The 18,210-nt window shown below is 40.5% G+C and overlaps 1 protein-coding gene across 1 annotated transcript in view; it reads left to right on the forward strand.

The window, feature by feature from the left end:
* The first annotated feature begins 3,046 nt into the window (after positions 1-3,046).
* The window catches only part of Spice1 (spindle and centriole associated protein 1), a 42,276-nt gene continuing 27,112 nt past the window's right edge, over positions 3,047-18,210 (forward strand). Inside the window, exons 1-6 of the mRNA XM_032900231.1 lie at positions 3,047-3,138; positions 8,951-9,046; positions 9,853-9,900; positions 11,476-11,619; positions 16,188-16,290; positions 17,125-17,231. Of these exons, the coding sequence (XP_032756122.1) occupies positions 8,951-9,046; positions 9,853-9,900; positions 11,476-11,619; positions 16,188-16,290; positions 17,125-17,231 (498 nt within the window). The 5' untranslated portion in view covers positions 3,047-3,138. The remainder of the gene's footprint in view (positions 3,139-8,950; positions 9,047-9,852; positions 9,901-11,475; positions 11,620-16,187; positions 16,291-17,124; positions 17,232-18,210) is intronic.

The following is an 18,210-nucleotide window of genomic DNA, read 5'->3' on the forward strand; positions in this document are numbered from 1 at the left end:
TGTAGCAATAGTTTGCTATTTCTTACTGAGCAGTGTTTCCTTGGGTAGATATATAGCAATGTGTTTTCCTATTCATCTGTTGATGAGTGTTTATCTGGAGTAATAACTTTTTGGCTTATTATAAATAAAGTTGCTGCAGTCTTGCATGTGTAAGTCTTTGAGGGTCATATGTTGTTCTTCCTCTTTGATAAAGATCCAGAATTGGAATGACCGCATCACTCTGTGGGCTCCAGACACCTTGATTATATATATAATATATGCATATTATATATAATATATATTACACACACGCCTATATGTCCTTAATTGATACATACTTTGGAAAGATTTGTTTTAGTTTGTGGGCTTTTTGATTTGTTAACAGAAAGTGTGTGGAAAAATTCAATTTCAATGAAATCCAATTTATGTTATATTTATGGATTATGTTTGCTCAACCCACATAATTTCTTCAATGTTCTCTGCTTTTGTCCATTTACACATGTGGAGGGTAGAGGTCAAATGTCAAACAAATTAATCCACAATTTTCAACGTTATTTTTGGTACGATATCTCTCACTGGACCTGGAGCTCAAGTCAACTAGACTGGCTAGCTGATGAACTCCAAGGATCCACGTGTCTTTGCCTCCCAGCACTAGGATTATGTTCTAGTTTCTTTTGCCTTTACTTTGATAAAACACCCTGATCAAAAGTAATGCAGGGGGAAAAAGTTTACTTGGCTTAAAATTCCCAGATTACAGTTCATCATTGGGGAAGTCAAGCAGGAACTCAGGTCAAGAACTTGAAGGCTGACATATTTGCTATTCCACCCAGCGAAATCTCAGATCTTGGAACTCACATTTCCAGCCAAAGGGCACAGCAGGAACACTGAGACTACTGCTTGCTAGCTGGTTTGCAAACTGCCTTATCCTCAGCCATTCTTCTTCTTCTTTTCTTTTTTTTTTTTAATGCAATTCAGGGAGGAACTGCCTGCCTGCCTAAGGATGGTGCTGCCCAGAGTGGGCTGGGCCCTTCTACCTCAATCGATAATCAAGGTAATTCCCCACAGACTGCCAACAGGCCAATCTGATATGGGTAATTCCTAAATTGAGGCTCTCTTCTCAGGTTGTGACAAGTTGGCATTTAAAAATTAACCAGCACAGACTACAAGTGCACACCACCATGCCTGGCTACAAGTGCACACCACCATGCCTGGCTTGGGAATGGAACTCAGGTCTTCCTTTTTAGGTAGCAGGTACTTTTCAAGCTGAGCTATATCTCCAGTCCTGTGATCCTTATCAATTAATTTCTTGAATGTGATAAGTATAATGTTTAGATCGATTATTTTGCACATGGAGATATACCTGTTCCAGCAAGATTCATTTTTAAATGCTGCCATTTCACCTTTGTGAAACATTAATTTTCTACATTTGTATGAGCTTATTTTGTTTTACTTCACTGATATATTTGAATGCCTGTCTACCCATATCATGACATTATGACTATTATACTCTTTATAACAAGTTTTAAAATCAGGCATTTTTAGAAATCAAATTTTGTTCTTTTTGTTTTGGCTATTGTAAGAATTTCTGTATTTTCACAAGAATTTCAGAATCCGTTTGTTAATTATTTTTCTAAAGAAAATGCATTTTAAATAGGTATACAGTGGGTAAAACAATAAAACAAGGAAGGAAGTGGGACAACATATATGTTAATGTCCTACTGTCTAGTTGTTTCTAGAGAGAAATTGTTATCTTTATTTTTGTTCTTGTGGACATTTGTTTTTAAATTTTTTTCTTTATCACTGGCTCTGAATGATTTGATTATTATGTACGTACTTTGTAGTTTTCTTATGCATGTGTGTGTGTGTGTGCGCGCGTGTGTGTGTGCACGCACGTATGTGTATCCGAGCGTGTGTGTGAGCGTGTGTGTGTGTGTGTGTGTGTGTGTGCGCGTGTGTGTGTGTGTGTGTACTGGGTTTCGGAAGTTGAAGGAAAAGGTAAACTCTGTGGGTAAATATGTTGATAGGAGGACAGAAAGTGATGGAAGCTGATTGAAGTTTTCTTAAAATTCAGTGTTAAAAACGAAATGAGAAGCAAGTCCATAGACTGGCATGAAGTTAGAGGAGATAAATAAGAAAGTATATTACTGTCACCTAGGGGAGTGAGATAATTAACGGAGCAGGGATCTGTAACAAGATGCTCAATCAGGACATGAATCAGCACGGGCATTTGTCTTACACGTGCAGTTGCGGCAGTGCAAGCACTTAGGAGAGCCAGTGCTGGTAACTTGCTAAGTGACCACAGTAAGTTGGAGAGGAAGGAATGATGACGATTACGTAGAGGAATGCGCACGTTAGATCAGAGTGGAAACTCAAAAGGCAGTTCCTTGCACCTAGATGACACTGATTCAGGTGTAGCTTTTTTTCTTAACAACTGAAAGTCAGGGGTTACAATGGAAGTTATCAAGGGTAAGACGTTCATTGTAAAGTCCTTAACATGATCTATGAAGTTATGCACATCCTCGCTCTAGTCTACCAACAACCATCAAGTTCTCTCAACTACTCCTCCATTGCAATTTGACGTACATCCTTGCATAGGTAATTTCCCACTGTAGAAATGCTCTTTTCAAATGATCTACTCCTCCTTGCATTTCAGCTTTCCTGAGATAATTGTTTTCACCGTACACATTTCTGTCATCAAGAGCTTGCTGCTTATGGGGCTGTAAACTTCTTGAGGGCAGGGTCTGGTTTTAGTTCCCAGTGAACCTAACATGTTTGGCTCACTGATAGGTTGCAAGAAATATTTTAGTAAATGATCAAAAGTTAAGGCAAGTAAGTGCGGTATGTGGAGCTTGGTGTGCAAAGCAAAGTTTCTTTTGGAGACTTCTCGAGGCTTATGAAGGGCGTATTATTCAGCCCTTTAGGTGAGAACTCCAGAAAAAAACAAAACAAGAACAAACACAGCCCTAGCGCCACACCAGTACCACCTCTGGGACGCCTCTGAGGAGCTCGCCGGATGTACGCACAGGCGTGGGGGCGGAGCTACAGTAACCCGGGCAACGGCCCGGAAGCCACTTTCCGCGTTTGCCCTGTGGCGGGCTCTGTGGTTCTGGAGACTCAAGTTTTTAGTCGGGGTGGAGGCGGCAGTCGGCCAGCAGCAAGGCAGGTTGGGTGAAGCGGGGAAGGCCTGACGTTCGCGCGTAGGGCGAGGAGAAGCGGCCGGCGTCTCCGCCTCGATCCCGGCGCCCGGGGAAGGCGTCCTCACCATAGGGCCGGCCGCTCGCCTCGCAGAGCCCGAGAGTGCGGTTCCGGGTAGCGCCTGGTGCTCCTGCGGGACGTCGAGTCCCGCGCACGCGCGCCGCGTCCCCGCACCCGGCTGGCGGGAAATATCCCGAGGCTGTCGGGTGCTCCAGATGTTTGGTGTCCAGCTAGGGAATGCGGTGTACTTGGTGTTGGGACAGGGCGCGTCCTTTAAGTTGATCGGTTAGGACAGGGTTTCTAAGGAAGGGCTGCTTGGGAGTCAGGCGTATGAAATTGTTCCAGACGGTGCTTGGCGCTGCTTGTGAAGGTCGGAGCTCGATCTCAGGATGTGTGGGTGGGAAAACTGGGAAGAAAAGGCAGTGAGGGTGTTGCGGAAGCCTAGGAAGAGGCCTGTGTTTGTATGTGGATCAGGAAAGAGCCTGAGAAATATAAGAAAGGATTTAGCATTAGGAAGCAATTAATATTCCTCATTTTCTCCACACAGGCCCCACTTCTGCAGGGTATGGTGATCTATTTACTGTCATTAAAATACCTCTAGTCTCTGTTATGACGCAAAAACAGCGCTCGTTTTCCTAAGTTCCTGACAACTGCCCTTTGGAGGGAGGGAAACAGGAATATGGACCTTTGACCCCTGCTTTTAGCTCCTCAAGTGTTTTTGTTTGCTTCAGATTCATGACTGTTTCTAGGGTTGAGGCTGGTAGAGTTTTAACTTATGGAAAAAATGTAATATTTTAAATAGAATTTGAAATAAAAATTCCCTCTCTTTTAAAGACTTGCATGTTTTAACCAACAGAGTCAATCCGTTGTTTGTAGTTTCCTAGCACATACTTTACAGTCAGTGACACCGAGGGCCAGTTCCTTCCTCTCCTTGTCATTTGTGCCACTGTGAGCAATGTGATTGTGTTCGCTAAGCCTTATTTACCTCATTTGAGAAAAGAAGAATTGCCCTGGATGTCATCAACACTGAAATAGGAGTCAGTGTGTGTCAGGCAGGGGTTCCAATGGGCAGCGTACATATCTAGTTAGTTTCAACAAAGCTCAAGAGTGAATCTATACAGCCTGATTCCAGGCCGAATTCTTAGCCATAATACTGTGCTGTCTCTTAAGACAGTGTATGTCTCCCAGAGTTGTGGGATTAATGCCGAGGCTCTTCATTAACGATGCAGATACATTAACATCAGGTAGTTTATACATGGTGTACTTGAATTTTGCCTTTTCACATTTAATTTTTTCTTGCAAGTGTATATGGTGTGTGTGTGTGTGTGTGTGTGTGTGTGTGTGTGTGTGTGTGTGTAGGTCAGAGGCTGCTGTTGGGTATCTTGGTTAGTTCTTTATTTTCTATATTGCAGCAGGGTCTCTCCCTTGAATCTAGAACTTGCTGATTTGGCTCATGTAGTTAGCCACTTTGGGGATTGCCTGTCTCTCCTCCTGAGCTGAGATTAGAGGGCTGCCGTGCCCTCCTGGTTCTCGTAGTTAATATACTCAAACTTTATCCACATTGTGGCCTATGCCAGTACTTTATACCTTATTGCAAAATAACATCCCAATTGCATAGATATATCACATATATTTATATAGTCATCAGTTAGTGGGCGTATTGAGATGTTTCCACTTCTGTCTATTAACTATAGTATTGTTGAGAACATTCACTTAAAGGTTTTCTAGGGACTAATGTTTTTAATCCTTTTGAATGTTTATGTAGGGGAATTTCTGGGTCATATAGTAATGGTGTTTACATTTTTGAGTAACTTCCCAGTGGACTTCCAAAGTGCCTATGTAAATTTCTATTCCAGACATCAAGTATATGAAGATTCAGTTTCTCCATACTCTTGCCAGTACTTGTATTTTCTTTTGTTAAAGTCACCCTCAAGTGGTTTTGACTAGTATTTAATTATGTTGGTCTTTCTTTTTTTTCCCACAAGGAGAGAGGTTTAATGAGAGAAGGAGAGTAGAAGAGGGGAGAAGTAAAGATCGGCTATGAGCATGGGTGGGGGTGATGGAGGGGACAAACGGGGAGAGAAAAGAGCAAGAGCAAGAGAGCGTGTTGGTCATTTTTAAAGAAGGTTTATATTATATTGTATGAATGCTTTGCACGCATGTATGTATGTGCACCACATGCTACCTGGTGCCTTTGTGGGATAGAAGAGGTTGTCAGATCCCCTGGAACTGGAGTTACAGAGGGTTGTGAACCATCATGTAGGTAGTGGGAATTGAACTCAGGTTCTCAGGAAGAGCAACAAGGGTTCTTAACCACTGAGCCATCCCACCAGCCTCTATTGACAGTCTCTTCTTCCTTTCATGTGCTCCCTTACCATCTGCAGTATCTCATTTGGAGATACCTACTCAAGACCTACGCATTCAAGACCTACGCCCACGTAAATTTGGTTGTTTGCATAGTCCAGTTACAAGAATTTTTAAAATAGATTCTAGATACAAGGTAAATGATTTGCAAATAACTTTTGCCGCTGCACTAGGCATCTTTTTCACTTTTTTGATTGTACCTTTGAGTATAACATTTAGAATTTTTGATGAACCAAACTATCCACCCCACATCTTGGTCTCTTCTGCTTTTGACTCTGTTCTCCAGCTTGACCTAAGGTTCACAGCTGTTGTACTCATGTTTTCTTCTAATAGTCCTACAGTTTTAGTTCTAACATCTCAATATATGACTTAATGTTAAGCTAATTTTGTACCTGGTATGAGGTAGGAGTCTGACTTTTTCAAAGGAATATTGAAAACAGTACTCTTTGAGTTGAATTTTGGCGCCTTGCTGGAATATAACTCTGTAAATGCAATGGCTCATTTCGACTTTTGCTTGTTCCGTGTCCAGTTAAATGCTGGTTATGTTTCTACTACAAATGAACTTCACAGTTGGTTAACTCTTTGCCCTTTAATTTCCTCATCTATAAAATGAGTCAAAGTAGTAACCACTTCATGGAGCTCTTGTATTAAAGAAACTAATAGTTGCAAAGAGCTTAGAACAGTCCGCATATAGTAAGTACCTAGACTGTCTTAGCTGACGCCTCATTACTTCCACTACAGCGGTTACTGGCATCACCACTGTAAAACTTAATTGTTGGTGGCAGATGGTGCCGAGAAGATTGTGTTTATGCGTAGAGCTGAAACCATATCACTTTCCCCACTTTGTAAAACGTCTGTTCAGAATTGATCAGTAGCCTTAATGAAAGGTGATGTGAACCTCCTAGAGGAAACCAGGAGAACACGTCAAGATACCAGCACAGGCAAAGACTTTCTGTATGAGACTTGACAAAAGTGGGCTGACGAGGTGGCCCAGTGAGTTTTGCTGCCAAAGTTTATTCCTGGCATGTATATGGTGGAAGGAAGAAAACAACTCCTGCAAATTGTTCTCCGGCCTTCATATGTATACTGTGCATGTGCTCCTTCACCCCCAGAGATAAGCAAATAAATATAATAAAAGAATTGGCAATGATATTATGCCCTTTTAAAAAACTGCACACTTGGAATTCAAAGAGTGAAGAAATAGCCTCCAATATGGGTAAAAGTATTTTCCTATTGTATTTTAGTGATTTGTCAGGGCACTGGTAACCAGAATATAGAACTTTTAAAAACTAAACACCGGAAAGAAGACTTTGATATTAGTGGGCAAATAAACCAAACGGTTTTCAAAACAAGTACAAATGATCAATAAATACATGAGAAAAATGTTCAGGAGCTGGACAGATAACTCAGTGCTATTCTTCTGGAGGACTGACTGAGTGTTCACGATCACCCGTAATTCTGACTTTAGGAGTTCTGACATCCTCTTTTGGCCTCTGAGGGCACACACAGAGAAAGAATTTTTTTTAACGTTTATTATCTTCAGCCACCAATGAAATGCAAATCAAAGCCACACTGAGAGCTTACCTCACCAGAATGGCTACTGTCATCAAGAAAACAAATATTAGTGAGGATATTGGGAGCTGAAGAGGAGCCCCTGTATGTTGCTGTTGGAATGTAATTAGTACAACCAGAATAGAGGTTCCTCAAAACTAAAAACACCGAAAGAACCACCTTTTGATTGTAGTTGTACACTCCTGGGTTTATACCCAAAGGAGCCTTAGGCAACCACAGGCATGCCTGGTGCTTCCATGGTTATTAAGACTCTGTTCTCAATAGTCAAGGTATGAATTCAGCCTAGATGGCCATCAGAAGATAAGTGGATAAGGAAAATGTGATGTATGTAGGAAGTATTCAGTTACAAAAAGAATGAAATCCTATGTGCAGGAAATAGAATTAGAAGCTATGTTAAGTGGAACTGAACCAGACTCAGAGAGATAAATATTACTTGTTTTCTCTAGAGTTTAGAAAAAGATGTGAATAGGAGGGAGATACTTGCTTGATTGTAAAGAGGAAGGGGACCAGTTGGAGGGCGAGGAGAGAGGGCAGTTGGTGTGATATAATGTATGTATATGTACATGTATGAAAATATTACAGAACTCATGTTAATAAAACTTAAAATAAAAGTAGGTAAACCAAGTCATGAGAAACCAAATCTTAACTGTTGGTCTGACACAGAGGTTAGTGTGAGGGAATTTGCCTGATGTATTTTACATCTGGGCATCAATCTGAACTCAGCACCACAGGGGGAAAATAGTCATTGTGACTCATCTCCTTTGCTGGATTGTAAGCTCTGAAATTAGACAACATGTTTGAGGAGTGAAATGTAACGAGAAAGACAGTAGAGAGTTAGGAAGACTGTTTTAGGGAAACCCTGGAGCTTAGGCATCTTTATCACAGTAAATTATTTTATTAAAAATACTAATGGAAGGGGAAACTTAAGAGTACCACAGTTACCTAGCATGTGCAAGGGTCTGTGTTCTCCATTGGAGAGAGGGACAGGTGTGGGCGAAGGATGCTGACGACATCATGGCACTGTGGGCTAGTAAGGCGTATGAGGGGTAGCCTGGAAGTTCTGTAGTTATTTTGGTAGGTTGTTTGGGTAATATGTGTTAGTGATTGACTTTGAGTGACCAATAGTGTATGAACACGTAAAGGAAAGAAGTAAAAGCACTTCCTTTTGGAGTAATTTAACCAAGAACAAGTACAAATTTGAATTCTCTACTGCAAACTCCCTGTGTCTTCATCCTCTCTCTGTTTATGAGTCTGAATCGGTGCTTGCCTTGTGAATCTGTCCTAGTGTCTGTCTGTGTGTGCAATTATCTCTGTGTGTGTGTGTGTGTGTGTGTGTGTGTGTGTGTGTGTGCTTGTCTGTCTCTAACGAAGGGCTTTGCTCTGTATTTCCTGAATAGCATAGAAGACATCACATGGTGGAAAGAATGGATGCTTTCCAGAAGTCTGGCTCTCTATATGATCCTAACTGACCCATATAACAAACTACTACCAGCACCGTTGCTTATCAACCAGCCCTCATGAGTGGGTTTCATTTTAGAAGTTGTTGCAATCTCTGTGTTTGTTGCTCTCAGCAAAGGGTACTTTAGTTTCTATTTTAGGTCATAATTTCTATATTAAGTTCTTTATTAAGCAAAAGGTTTTGTTATTTAAAACCTTTTTAATACATTGTTGGTTTCACTTTAGTATTAATTGTAAAATGAGAAAGTCAAGTAAGTGGAGAGCCTATTCCTTTGATCATGACTAAATTCTTCTGATATTTTGAGAGTGGTTTTAGTTGTCCTATATGTGCTTATAATACATAATTTTTTTTGCCTTTATTAAAACACATTAATATTTCTAGATGTCATTGATCAGAGTGAACCGCTTTGGTCCCCGGGGAGGTGCAAGAAAGACTCTGAAAGTAAAGAAGAAAGCTGCAGTGAGACAAGAGTGGGATGTAAGTCTGGGGACCATAAGCAGTGTCCTGGGAACGGGCCTTAGCACTCCTGTCAAGTGTTGTTGGGACGGCTCAGGCTGTAGTGGGGTCGGGTGGGTTTCTGGGCGTGTGTTTGGTCTTGGAGGGAAGAGCAGGATATTTGCCCCATTCCTCCTTAAGAGTACATTACTAAGGGCAATAACTTCTAGTTCCTCTCAAGAATTAGAAGATTAGTGATATTGAACTATGTCCTTAAAAAAGTTCCTCTCCAGCTTGCCCTAGGGACTACACTTTCATTGTTAAAACACTTTACAATTGCCTTGTGGAACCCTAGTATCTGGAAACTGTAGCTTCAGTTAAGTTTATTCACAATATATGCACCCTGTTTTTATTCCTTGTTTTAAAATAATAGAGCTTTATTTCCTATATAACACCTAAAAATACCCTGTTTTCTACAAGATACTCAAAAGTAATCTGTTTTAACGTTATATTGACAATATTGGTTCCTGGGGGGGTGGGGGTGGACTTTTGGTCTTAGGATATTTGAATAAATTTTCAGCCACTGAAACTGAGTAACTGTTAAAAATTTATAAGGAGGGCTGGAGAAATGGCTCAGTGGTTAAGAGCACTGACTACTCTCCTAGAGGTCCTAAGTTCAAATCCCAGCAACCACATGGTGGCTTACAACCATCTGTAATGGGATCTGATGCCCTTTTCTGGTGTATCTGAGACAGAGACAGTATACTTATATGTAGTAAATAAATAAATCTTAAAAATAAATTTATAAGGAAACTTTTAAAAAGCTCACTCTGTTTTTCTTTTTAAAGAATACTGTGAATGATCTAACAGTTCACCGGGCAACTCCTGAAGATCTGGTAAGTTGAACACTGAAAGTTAAGTCCTGGATTCTGTATTTTATTTGATATCTGGTTTCTAATCTTGAGAACAGACACCATCATCACTCCTTGGAACTTGTTTGGTTACATTTAATCTTGTTCACATCTGTATAAAACCTAAAAGGATACCTAAGGAATTTTTGATTTTACTAAGGCTTATCAGCCACTTAGAATTTTATTCAGGAGTTTTTTGTTCTATAGTCCTGTCACTTATCTAGAATTAAGAGGTCTTCATTTCCTGTCTGGAAGCATTTTACCATTGTTGTTGTCATTGCTGTTATTTTCACAACAGGTTTGTTCTGTGTAGCCCAGGCTAGCCTGTCCATGGCAGTGACTAATCTTTCTGGTTCTGTGAATTTGCCTAGTCTTGATTTCTCTTACAGATGGACTATAGGATGTGGTCTATTTTTTGTTTCCTCTTTTTCTAGCATATTTTATCGATTCATCTGTGTTATAGAATGTATCTCTGCTTTGTTCCTTACTATTCCATTGAATGGCGATTCCAGATTTAACTGTTTGTCATTTATACATCTGGTTTATTTCTGCTTCTTTTCTATTATGAAGTAATACCGTAGTGGACATTCATATACACGTCTCTGTGAACATATATAGACAGTTATGTGTCTATCTGCAATAGAATGGCTAGGTCATGTATCTTCATATTGGCTTTTATGAATCATTGCCAAACTGTTTTCCAAAGTGCTTATCTGCTTAAATTCCACCAGCATGTTTGGAGCTTCGTTTACACATGATTACTGTCACCTTTTAAATGTTAGTTCTCCTGTTGGGTATAAAGTACCGTTTGATTGTGATTCTGATATGCATGCTCACAATTCTTGATTGCTAGTCTTTTTGGTAGTTGGCATGTTTGTATGACTATAACTTCATTAGATGACCAGAGTTATGTTCATAGTTACAATTCTGAGGACTAGCGTATTTGTAAAGACAAATGTCTACCTTTAGTCCTCAGTTACCCCATTGGAATCTTCCCTTCCAACTCTTTTAGGAGCTCTGGCTCCTGTCTCTTCTGCCTCAGGAACTCTCCTTCCCTGGATATCTACATCATCTGTGACCTCAGTTCCACATGAAGCCACTTCAGAACTATACAAACACCATTGACTTGGAAGTAATGCTTATTGTGAAAGGGGTGTGCTTTGCCAGAGATGACTTAGGTGGATTACGTACCCTTTACGTCATGAGTGAAGTGTCAGTGTTGACCTCTAATTGACATTTTAGCACTCATTACTCGAGTTTTAACCTGTATGGAAGAACACTAGGTATTTTGGTAGTCTGTACAAATGAAGTAGAAGTTAATACTTTTGTGTGTCTTAAGATAGACCTCCACGTTTTCAATACTTTCTTTTATATCATTTTGAAAATGTAGAAGACTAGGAGAGTTTTAGCTATGAATGTACACGCATGCACACACTCATGCACACACATACTGAACCAGAAAGGACTAAAGAGTGGTGAACTAGTGTAAGTAGTCTTATAAAGGAGCAGGCAGTATCTTTGTTACTGAAAGCCTTCTTTTACAGTTTTCCTTCTGTATAGGTGCGCCGTCATGAGATGCACAAGTCAAAGAATAGAGCATTGGTGCACTGGGAACTTCAAGAAAAAGCTTTGAAGAGAAAATGGAAGAAGCAGAAACCAGAAACCTCAAGTATTGAAAAAAGAAAGTTATCTATCATGAAGGAGGTAGTGTAATTTCATTTTCTTTAGAAAAATATCATTTTTCTCTTGGGTTGGTTTCAGTGGAGAGACCCTAGTACTTATGCAACCTTGTACAGTGAGCTAATTGGGGGGCCTGTAGAGAACAGCAGGCTGGGTGGAGTCTACTTTGCTACTTTAAATGTTCTTTTCACAACTCATTAGCTCTATAGCCTTAGATTATATAACTCCTTGGTCTGGAATTTTTTCTTTCTCTTTTTCTCTTTCAATCTTTCAAAAAGTAGCATATAATGTGGCATGTTCCCTCTGCCATTGTTGTAACACTTCATTGTGGATGTTTGGTCTCCCCCACTCCCCCATTCCCTACCCTTCCTCTGTCTCACTGAATTCGCTGTCTCTAGCAATCCATATTTCACTTCATATCTTCCCACCCCTTTCTCCGGTTTCATGCTCCCATAGAAACTGTTTTGACCTCTATGCACACTTACTCCCACCTAAATATACATAATTAACAATTAGACGCCAGGATTCACACATGAGCAAGCACTTTCAATTCTCATCTGTCTGGGTTGCCTAACTTAATATAGTATTTTTCAGTTATATCCATTTTTCTACACATTTTGTAACATCATTTTCCTTACATTACCTTGGCTTTTTATCTTTAAATTTTTGGCTCTGTTGTTATGAGATTTTAATAGCATAATACTTACATTGTTTCTTAATTTCATGGGTATGATGCTTTGCCCTCATGTATGTCTGTGCACTATAGGAATGCCTGATGCTTGCATATACCAGAAGAAGGTGTCAGATCCCCTAGAATTGTAGTTTACAGACATTTGTGAGAGCTACCATGTGGGTGCTGGGAATTGAGCCTGGGTCCTTTGGAAGAAGAGCTAGTACTCTTAGCCACTGAGCCATTTCCTCAGTCCTGGCATATGCTTTTAAAGAGATTATCACAGTCTCAAAATAATAAGTGCTCTGTATCTGTAAACATCTGTACTTATGTCTTAGTTCCACAGTATAGTAGAATTACCTGGCAAAAATGAAATAAAATCAAATAATTTTGTGTGCCCATCGACGTAGGTCTTAAGCCATTTATCTCTGGCTTAACCTTTTGCCTGCCTGTGCTGAAGAAGCAGTCAGATATGCAGGGTGAACAGTGTGTCAGACAAGAAGCAGCTAGAGTAGGGCAACCGTTTTTGTTTGAGCAGCAGTCCTAGTAAAGGAACGTGCTCTGCATGTGCTTCTTTACCCAGGGCAAGCTTACAGTACTTGCTGTCTGCAGAACGTGCGTGCTCAAGTCATAGCTGCCTTCTGAGAAATTCCTTAGAGTCCTTAGAGGAATCTTACGCATCAAGAAAAACTATCTCCCAAATAAATGTTTACAAAATTTGAGAAAGGAACAGTGGATTCAGAGAATAGAGCTTTTCATGTTACAGTCTTAGGCTAGTCATGCACACGTGTTAATTCTCATTGTACAACTGAAAACCACAGATCTGACCTAGAGAACCACTTTGGGAGGTTTTCTTTCTCTAGTTTTAATTTTCTTTTCCTTTTGTTTTTTGAAGATTTAGGTTTTTGTTTTTTGTTTTTTTGTATAGGGGTTTATCTGCATGTATGTCTGTATGTATGTATGTCTGTATGTGTCTAGTTCCAGTGGAGGTCAGAGTGGTTGTCAGATTCCCTGCAGCTAAGTCACAGGGAATTGTAAGTCCAGTACAGTGGTCTTTGGCCACATGAACAGTCTGCTCCGAGAAATGTGACAGACTTAGTAGAAGAATGAAAAATGGTGGCTTTACTTGAGATTTGATTGTAATTAATTCCCAGTATCAACAGAATTAGTAAGATTGTCCCTTTACTTTCTGCCTTTGTCACTTTCTACCATAGCCATAGCCATGTTAATTTATTATATATTGTATCTATTATAAATTATATTTTCTAAGCTCTTAATTGTATGGACTTGGAAGATATTTCACCAAAGATAAAACTTTGGGTCATAAGACAGTATAATTTGTGTTTTAATACACTCAGAGAGCATCACTAGCTTATACAGGTTCTCAGTGTCTCCACACCCTTCTGTACATCCTTGTAGGGTGGAGGAGGTGCTTAGATTCTATGCCAGTGTATCTTCAAAGTCAGTAGTTAGAAATAAATTTACCTTCTTAATGTCTAGGTTGGATATAGATTTGGCATAATTTATTATTGATTGTTTTATTTGTGGACACGTATGTTGTATATTAGAGTCCAGTTTAAGCTTCTGGGAATAAAAGAACTCAATACAGTAATTTAAACAAAACACAGATTTAGTTCTCTCATGGAAGAGCTCAGAAGTAGAGGTAGAGGTAGAGGGCCCTGCAGTTCTTCGGCATGTGACTTCAGCATCATGAACACAGGATAGCTGTCACAGTGTCTTTGGTTGTATGCAGGGCAACAGCAAGTGGAAGTAGACAGTGTTTCCTACCCCTTTTATGCCAGCCATTTGGCATTCTGTGTTATTCTCCAGGACATTATTGCTTGGCTGTTCCCATATTCAAAGAGGGGTAGGAGTTGGGCCAGGCCTTGTGTCTCAGCCTTAGTCTCAGCACTCATCACTAGGAGGCAGAGGCAGCTGGACCTTTGTGAGCTTGAGGCTACAAAGATCATAAAGCAAGTTCCAGGACAGCAACCCTGTATCGTAAGATTGCTTCTTACCTTGGCATGATAAATACTCCAGTGAATAGACTTGATTGTGTTTTTAGGAACAGTCTTGTTTGTTGGATTACCTAGGATGCTTCAGGATTTACTCTCAAGTACTGGGGTAAAAAAGAAAAGAAAACTAAGGGTCAATTTTGTTCATTATGTTTTCTGTGTTTATGGTGTCTGTAGTTAATGGGTGTTATAGGACCATAGTCATATACCTGATACAGAGGCATGGTTCTAGATACCATGCTAGAAAGTCACACAGCTGATTTCCTACTGGTAATTTGAAGAGTTTACTGGTTTTTGTTTTTAAGGCATTACCCTGTCTTAGGGTTTCATTGCTGTGCAGAGACACCATGACCAAGGCAGTTCTTACAAGGAGCAATATTTAATTGGTCTGGCTTGCAGGTTTGGTTCAGACTTTCAGTCCATTATCATCAAGGTGGGATAGGGCAGAATCTAGGCAGGCATGGTGCTGGAGGAGCTGAGAATTCTACGTCTTCATCTGAGGGCTGCTAGGTGAAGACTATCTCCCACATGGTAGGAGATGGGGCTCATTGCTCACCCCCAACAGTGACGCACTTCCTCCAACAAGGCCATACCTACTCCAGCAAGACCACACCTCCTACTATTGCCACTCCCTGGGCAAAGCATAGTCAAACCACCACGCCCTCTGTCGAAATAAAGTCATGGAGTTGACAGAGCAGAAAGTTGGAAAATGATCTTGTTAATAACTACATTGATTCCCCGTGTCAGTTATAATCAGATCTCAAGTAAAACCCATGCTGTGTGCCATTGACACTTAGCAGGAAGCTAAGTGGTTAGCGTTTATTCACTATTTCCAGTGTGACCCTGGGCCCAGTATTCTGTACTGTGTGTGCTCTTGGCCTTACGCCGTTCCAAAGTTTACTCTGTGGAAGGAGCAGATGCAGAATTTACTCTCATTAACTGACCTAGCTGACCTACTTGGCTGTAGCAGAAAGGATAACATAAGACTGCTACTCACTTTTCTTTCTATATCTTAAAATAGTAACTGCCATGTGATGTGATTGTCTGTATTACGGAGAACTTCTAGTCGCAGTGTTTGCTATTAGATGCTTTATTGATTTGAGTTGGATAAGGACCTGTCTTGAAGATTCCTTTCAGCTTAAGAATGCCATCTGGTGGTGGTAGATAGAATTGATGAATCTGTAGCATATGGCTTTGTTTTCTGTACATTAACGTCCTTCAATAGAATGTACATAATCAGAGGCACCGCTGTAATGGTGTTTTGTGCAGCAGTCTCTCCATAATAAGAAGCCAGCACAGCATTGCTTAGTCCTAAAACCTATGTTTTGTTTTTCTAAGTCATAGGCCTGTTAGTGGATTATCAGACTACTTCAGTGGTGGAAACACCTTGAGTTTGTGGCTCAAAGATTCTTATCTTTAGTATATGATTTTCAAGTATATACTATTATTTATTAATGGGTTATGGAATCAAATTAGTGGGCTACAACCATCACTGAAAACTAGAATGGAATAAAAAATATAGTCTCATGTGGCAAGGCTATGTAAATTGCAGTCTTACTTTTAAGTGTGTATTTGTATGTATGTGTATACCTGATCATGTGTGTGTGTGTGTGTGTGTGTGTGTGTGTGTGTGTGTGTACCAGATCACAATGTAATATGTATTTCTCGCAGCCTACTAATTACTGTAATAGTCTCACCTACTGTTATCTAAGAATACTGCCGTCGGACGGTTTTAGGATGGGTCATGGCCCATGGTTAAGAACAGATTCAGCAACCACAACCAATAAAGATTGAAAATTAAATTTTTAAAATGTCATGTTTGGTGCCTTCCCTTAGTCGTTCTCCTTAGTAATTTGACAAGTGAGCCTATTTTTCTCTAAATAGTATTTTTCTTAACACATGTGCAGATTCTTTCCGATCAGTACCAGACACAGGATGTGCTGGAAAAGTCCGATCATCTGCTGACTGCAGCCAAAGATCTGTTTGTTGATGTTCCTCGTAAGCGCACAGGTAAGCATTCAGTCCACACTGAACCTGCATTGCTCTCGGAAACACAGCTCATGAGGAATTAGAAGAATTCACTCTGTTATCAGAAGTCACGTTCCCGCTGCACCTTCTATCTGGCTTGTATATAAAGAGCCAAAGACCATACTTCACTTGCTGTTACTAGAGAATTACAGGGAACTGTCTACTAAAATGCAGTGCAAAGTACAGCATTCTGTAACTGCATAGCATGGCTCCATTTTCAGCTTATTAAGTTACTGCATAATTAAATATGTGCCTTTACTTGTAGTTTGCATAAACCTAGCTTAAAATCTAAAGCAACTTCAGTTTCTTACCAAAAGAAACTTTGCTTTTCTTTAGTTACACATGATAATTCCTGCCCTCCACCCTCACAATCCATGTAGCCAAGACTGTCCTTGAACTCCTGATCTTCCTTCCTCTTAACTCCTCAGTGCTGGCATTAAAGGTACATATCACCATTCTCAGCTTCAGCATTATTAATCATGATGGTATATAATTTGTTTAATCTTTTAGAAACATGATTTATTTTTAGTGGAAAGTTTGAATCCTGGGTCAGCCATTTATTAGCATAACTCTGGGCTAGTTACTTAATTTTTCCAAGTTTCAATTTATTGGCCTGTAAACTAATAAAACCTGTCTCGTGGAGTTTTATGAAGGTAAGAATGAGTTTAGATATGGCTGGTGCATATCCACCCATGGAAGTGGAACTGCTGTGTGAACGTCCCTGAGGTGAAGGGAGCCTGTGGCAGGATAGAACTTGTGAAGCCTCTTTAAGCAGATGAAATAAAATCATAGTGACTCGTGTTTGCTCCTCTGCAGGGTTTCCAAACGTAACAATGGCTCCAGGCTCCTCACGGAGCCCCGCTGGAATAAATCAAGACCCTGGCAGCCAGTCTATCCTTAACGAATCAGTCATAGAGCCTCAGGTAATCCACTGCACTCAACAAACACGCCCATGCTGAGGTGAAGTTCAGCTCGATACAGGCATCGTGGAAACCATTCTAAAAGCTTAAATGTCAGTCATTGTCCTCCCAGCTATAAAGAGACAGTAGAAAAAGAAAACCAGCAAAGAAGATTGGGAAAGATGAGCTAGAAAAAAAAAAGACTAGAACATCCAAGAAGATATGATGAGTGTATACTTCAGTATATGGTGTGCGCGCGTGTGCACACATGGAAGTCATAGGAAACCTCAGGAATGCTGTCCACTTCCTTTGAGACAGGGTCTCTCATTGCTCTGGAGTTCACTAAATAAGCCTAGCTTGACTGGCAGGGAGCCCCAGGGGTCGCCCTGTTTCTGCCTCCACAGTGCTGAGGTGAAAAGCATGCGCCGCCATGCCTGGCACTTTATTGTGCCTATGTTTTGGGTATTGGCCTGAATTCCTCGTGCATATGTCATCCTTATCTGAACTGTAAAGAAAGGAACAAGGGATATGTAAGGTGTAATGAGGGAAAGACCAACTTGTCTGTGGAGGATTAAACATGCTCCATTGACCTTGTAGAAAATTTCTTGAGTGGAGTGGCAGGACACAAGCAAAGGTTGCCGAGCATACATAGATGGTGGATGAAAAATTGTAGGTGAATCTTTAAAGAGATTGGCAGAGCCAGTGGTGATGGCACAAGTCTGCGTTACTAGCATTAGAAAGGCTGAGACAAAAGCAGTTGTGAATTTGGGGTCAGCCTTAGCTACCTAATACATTGGGTTAGCCTGGACTAAACAAAAACCAAAAGACTAACAGGAGATAGTCTGTCAAGGTGGACACATGGTGTGGTAAGAAGAAACATGCTTTCTTACACTCACATATAGGTAGGTGAAGCGGGCAAGCAGGTGAGGGTAACTAGGACAGTTCGTGGAGGAAGACGAGGGTTTGGTGGTTGGCACACAGGAGGGGGTCAGCCTTAGGACGA

The sequence above is a fragment of the Rattus rattus genome, chromosome 4 (genome assembly GCF_011064425.1).
Source record: "Rattus rattus isolate New Zealand chromosome 4, Rrattus_CSIRO_v1, whole genome shotgun sequence".
Classification (NCBI taxonomy): Eukaryota; Metazoa; Chordata; class Mammalia; order Rodentia; family Muridae; genus Rattus; species Rattus rattus.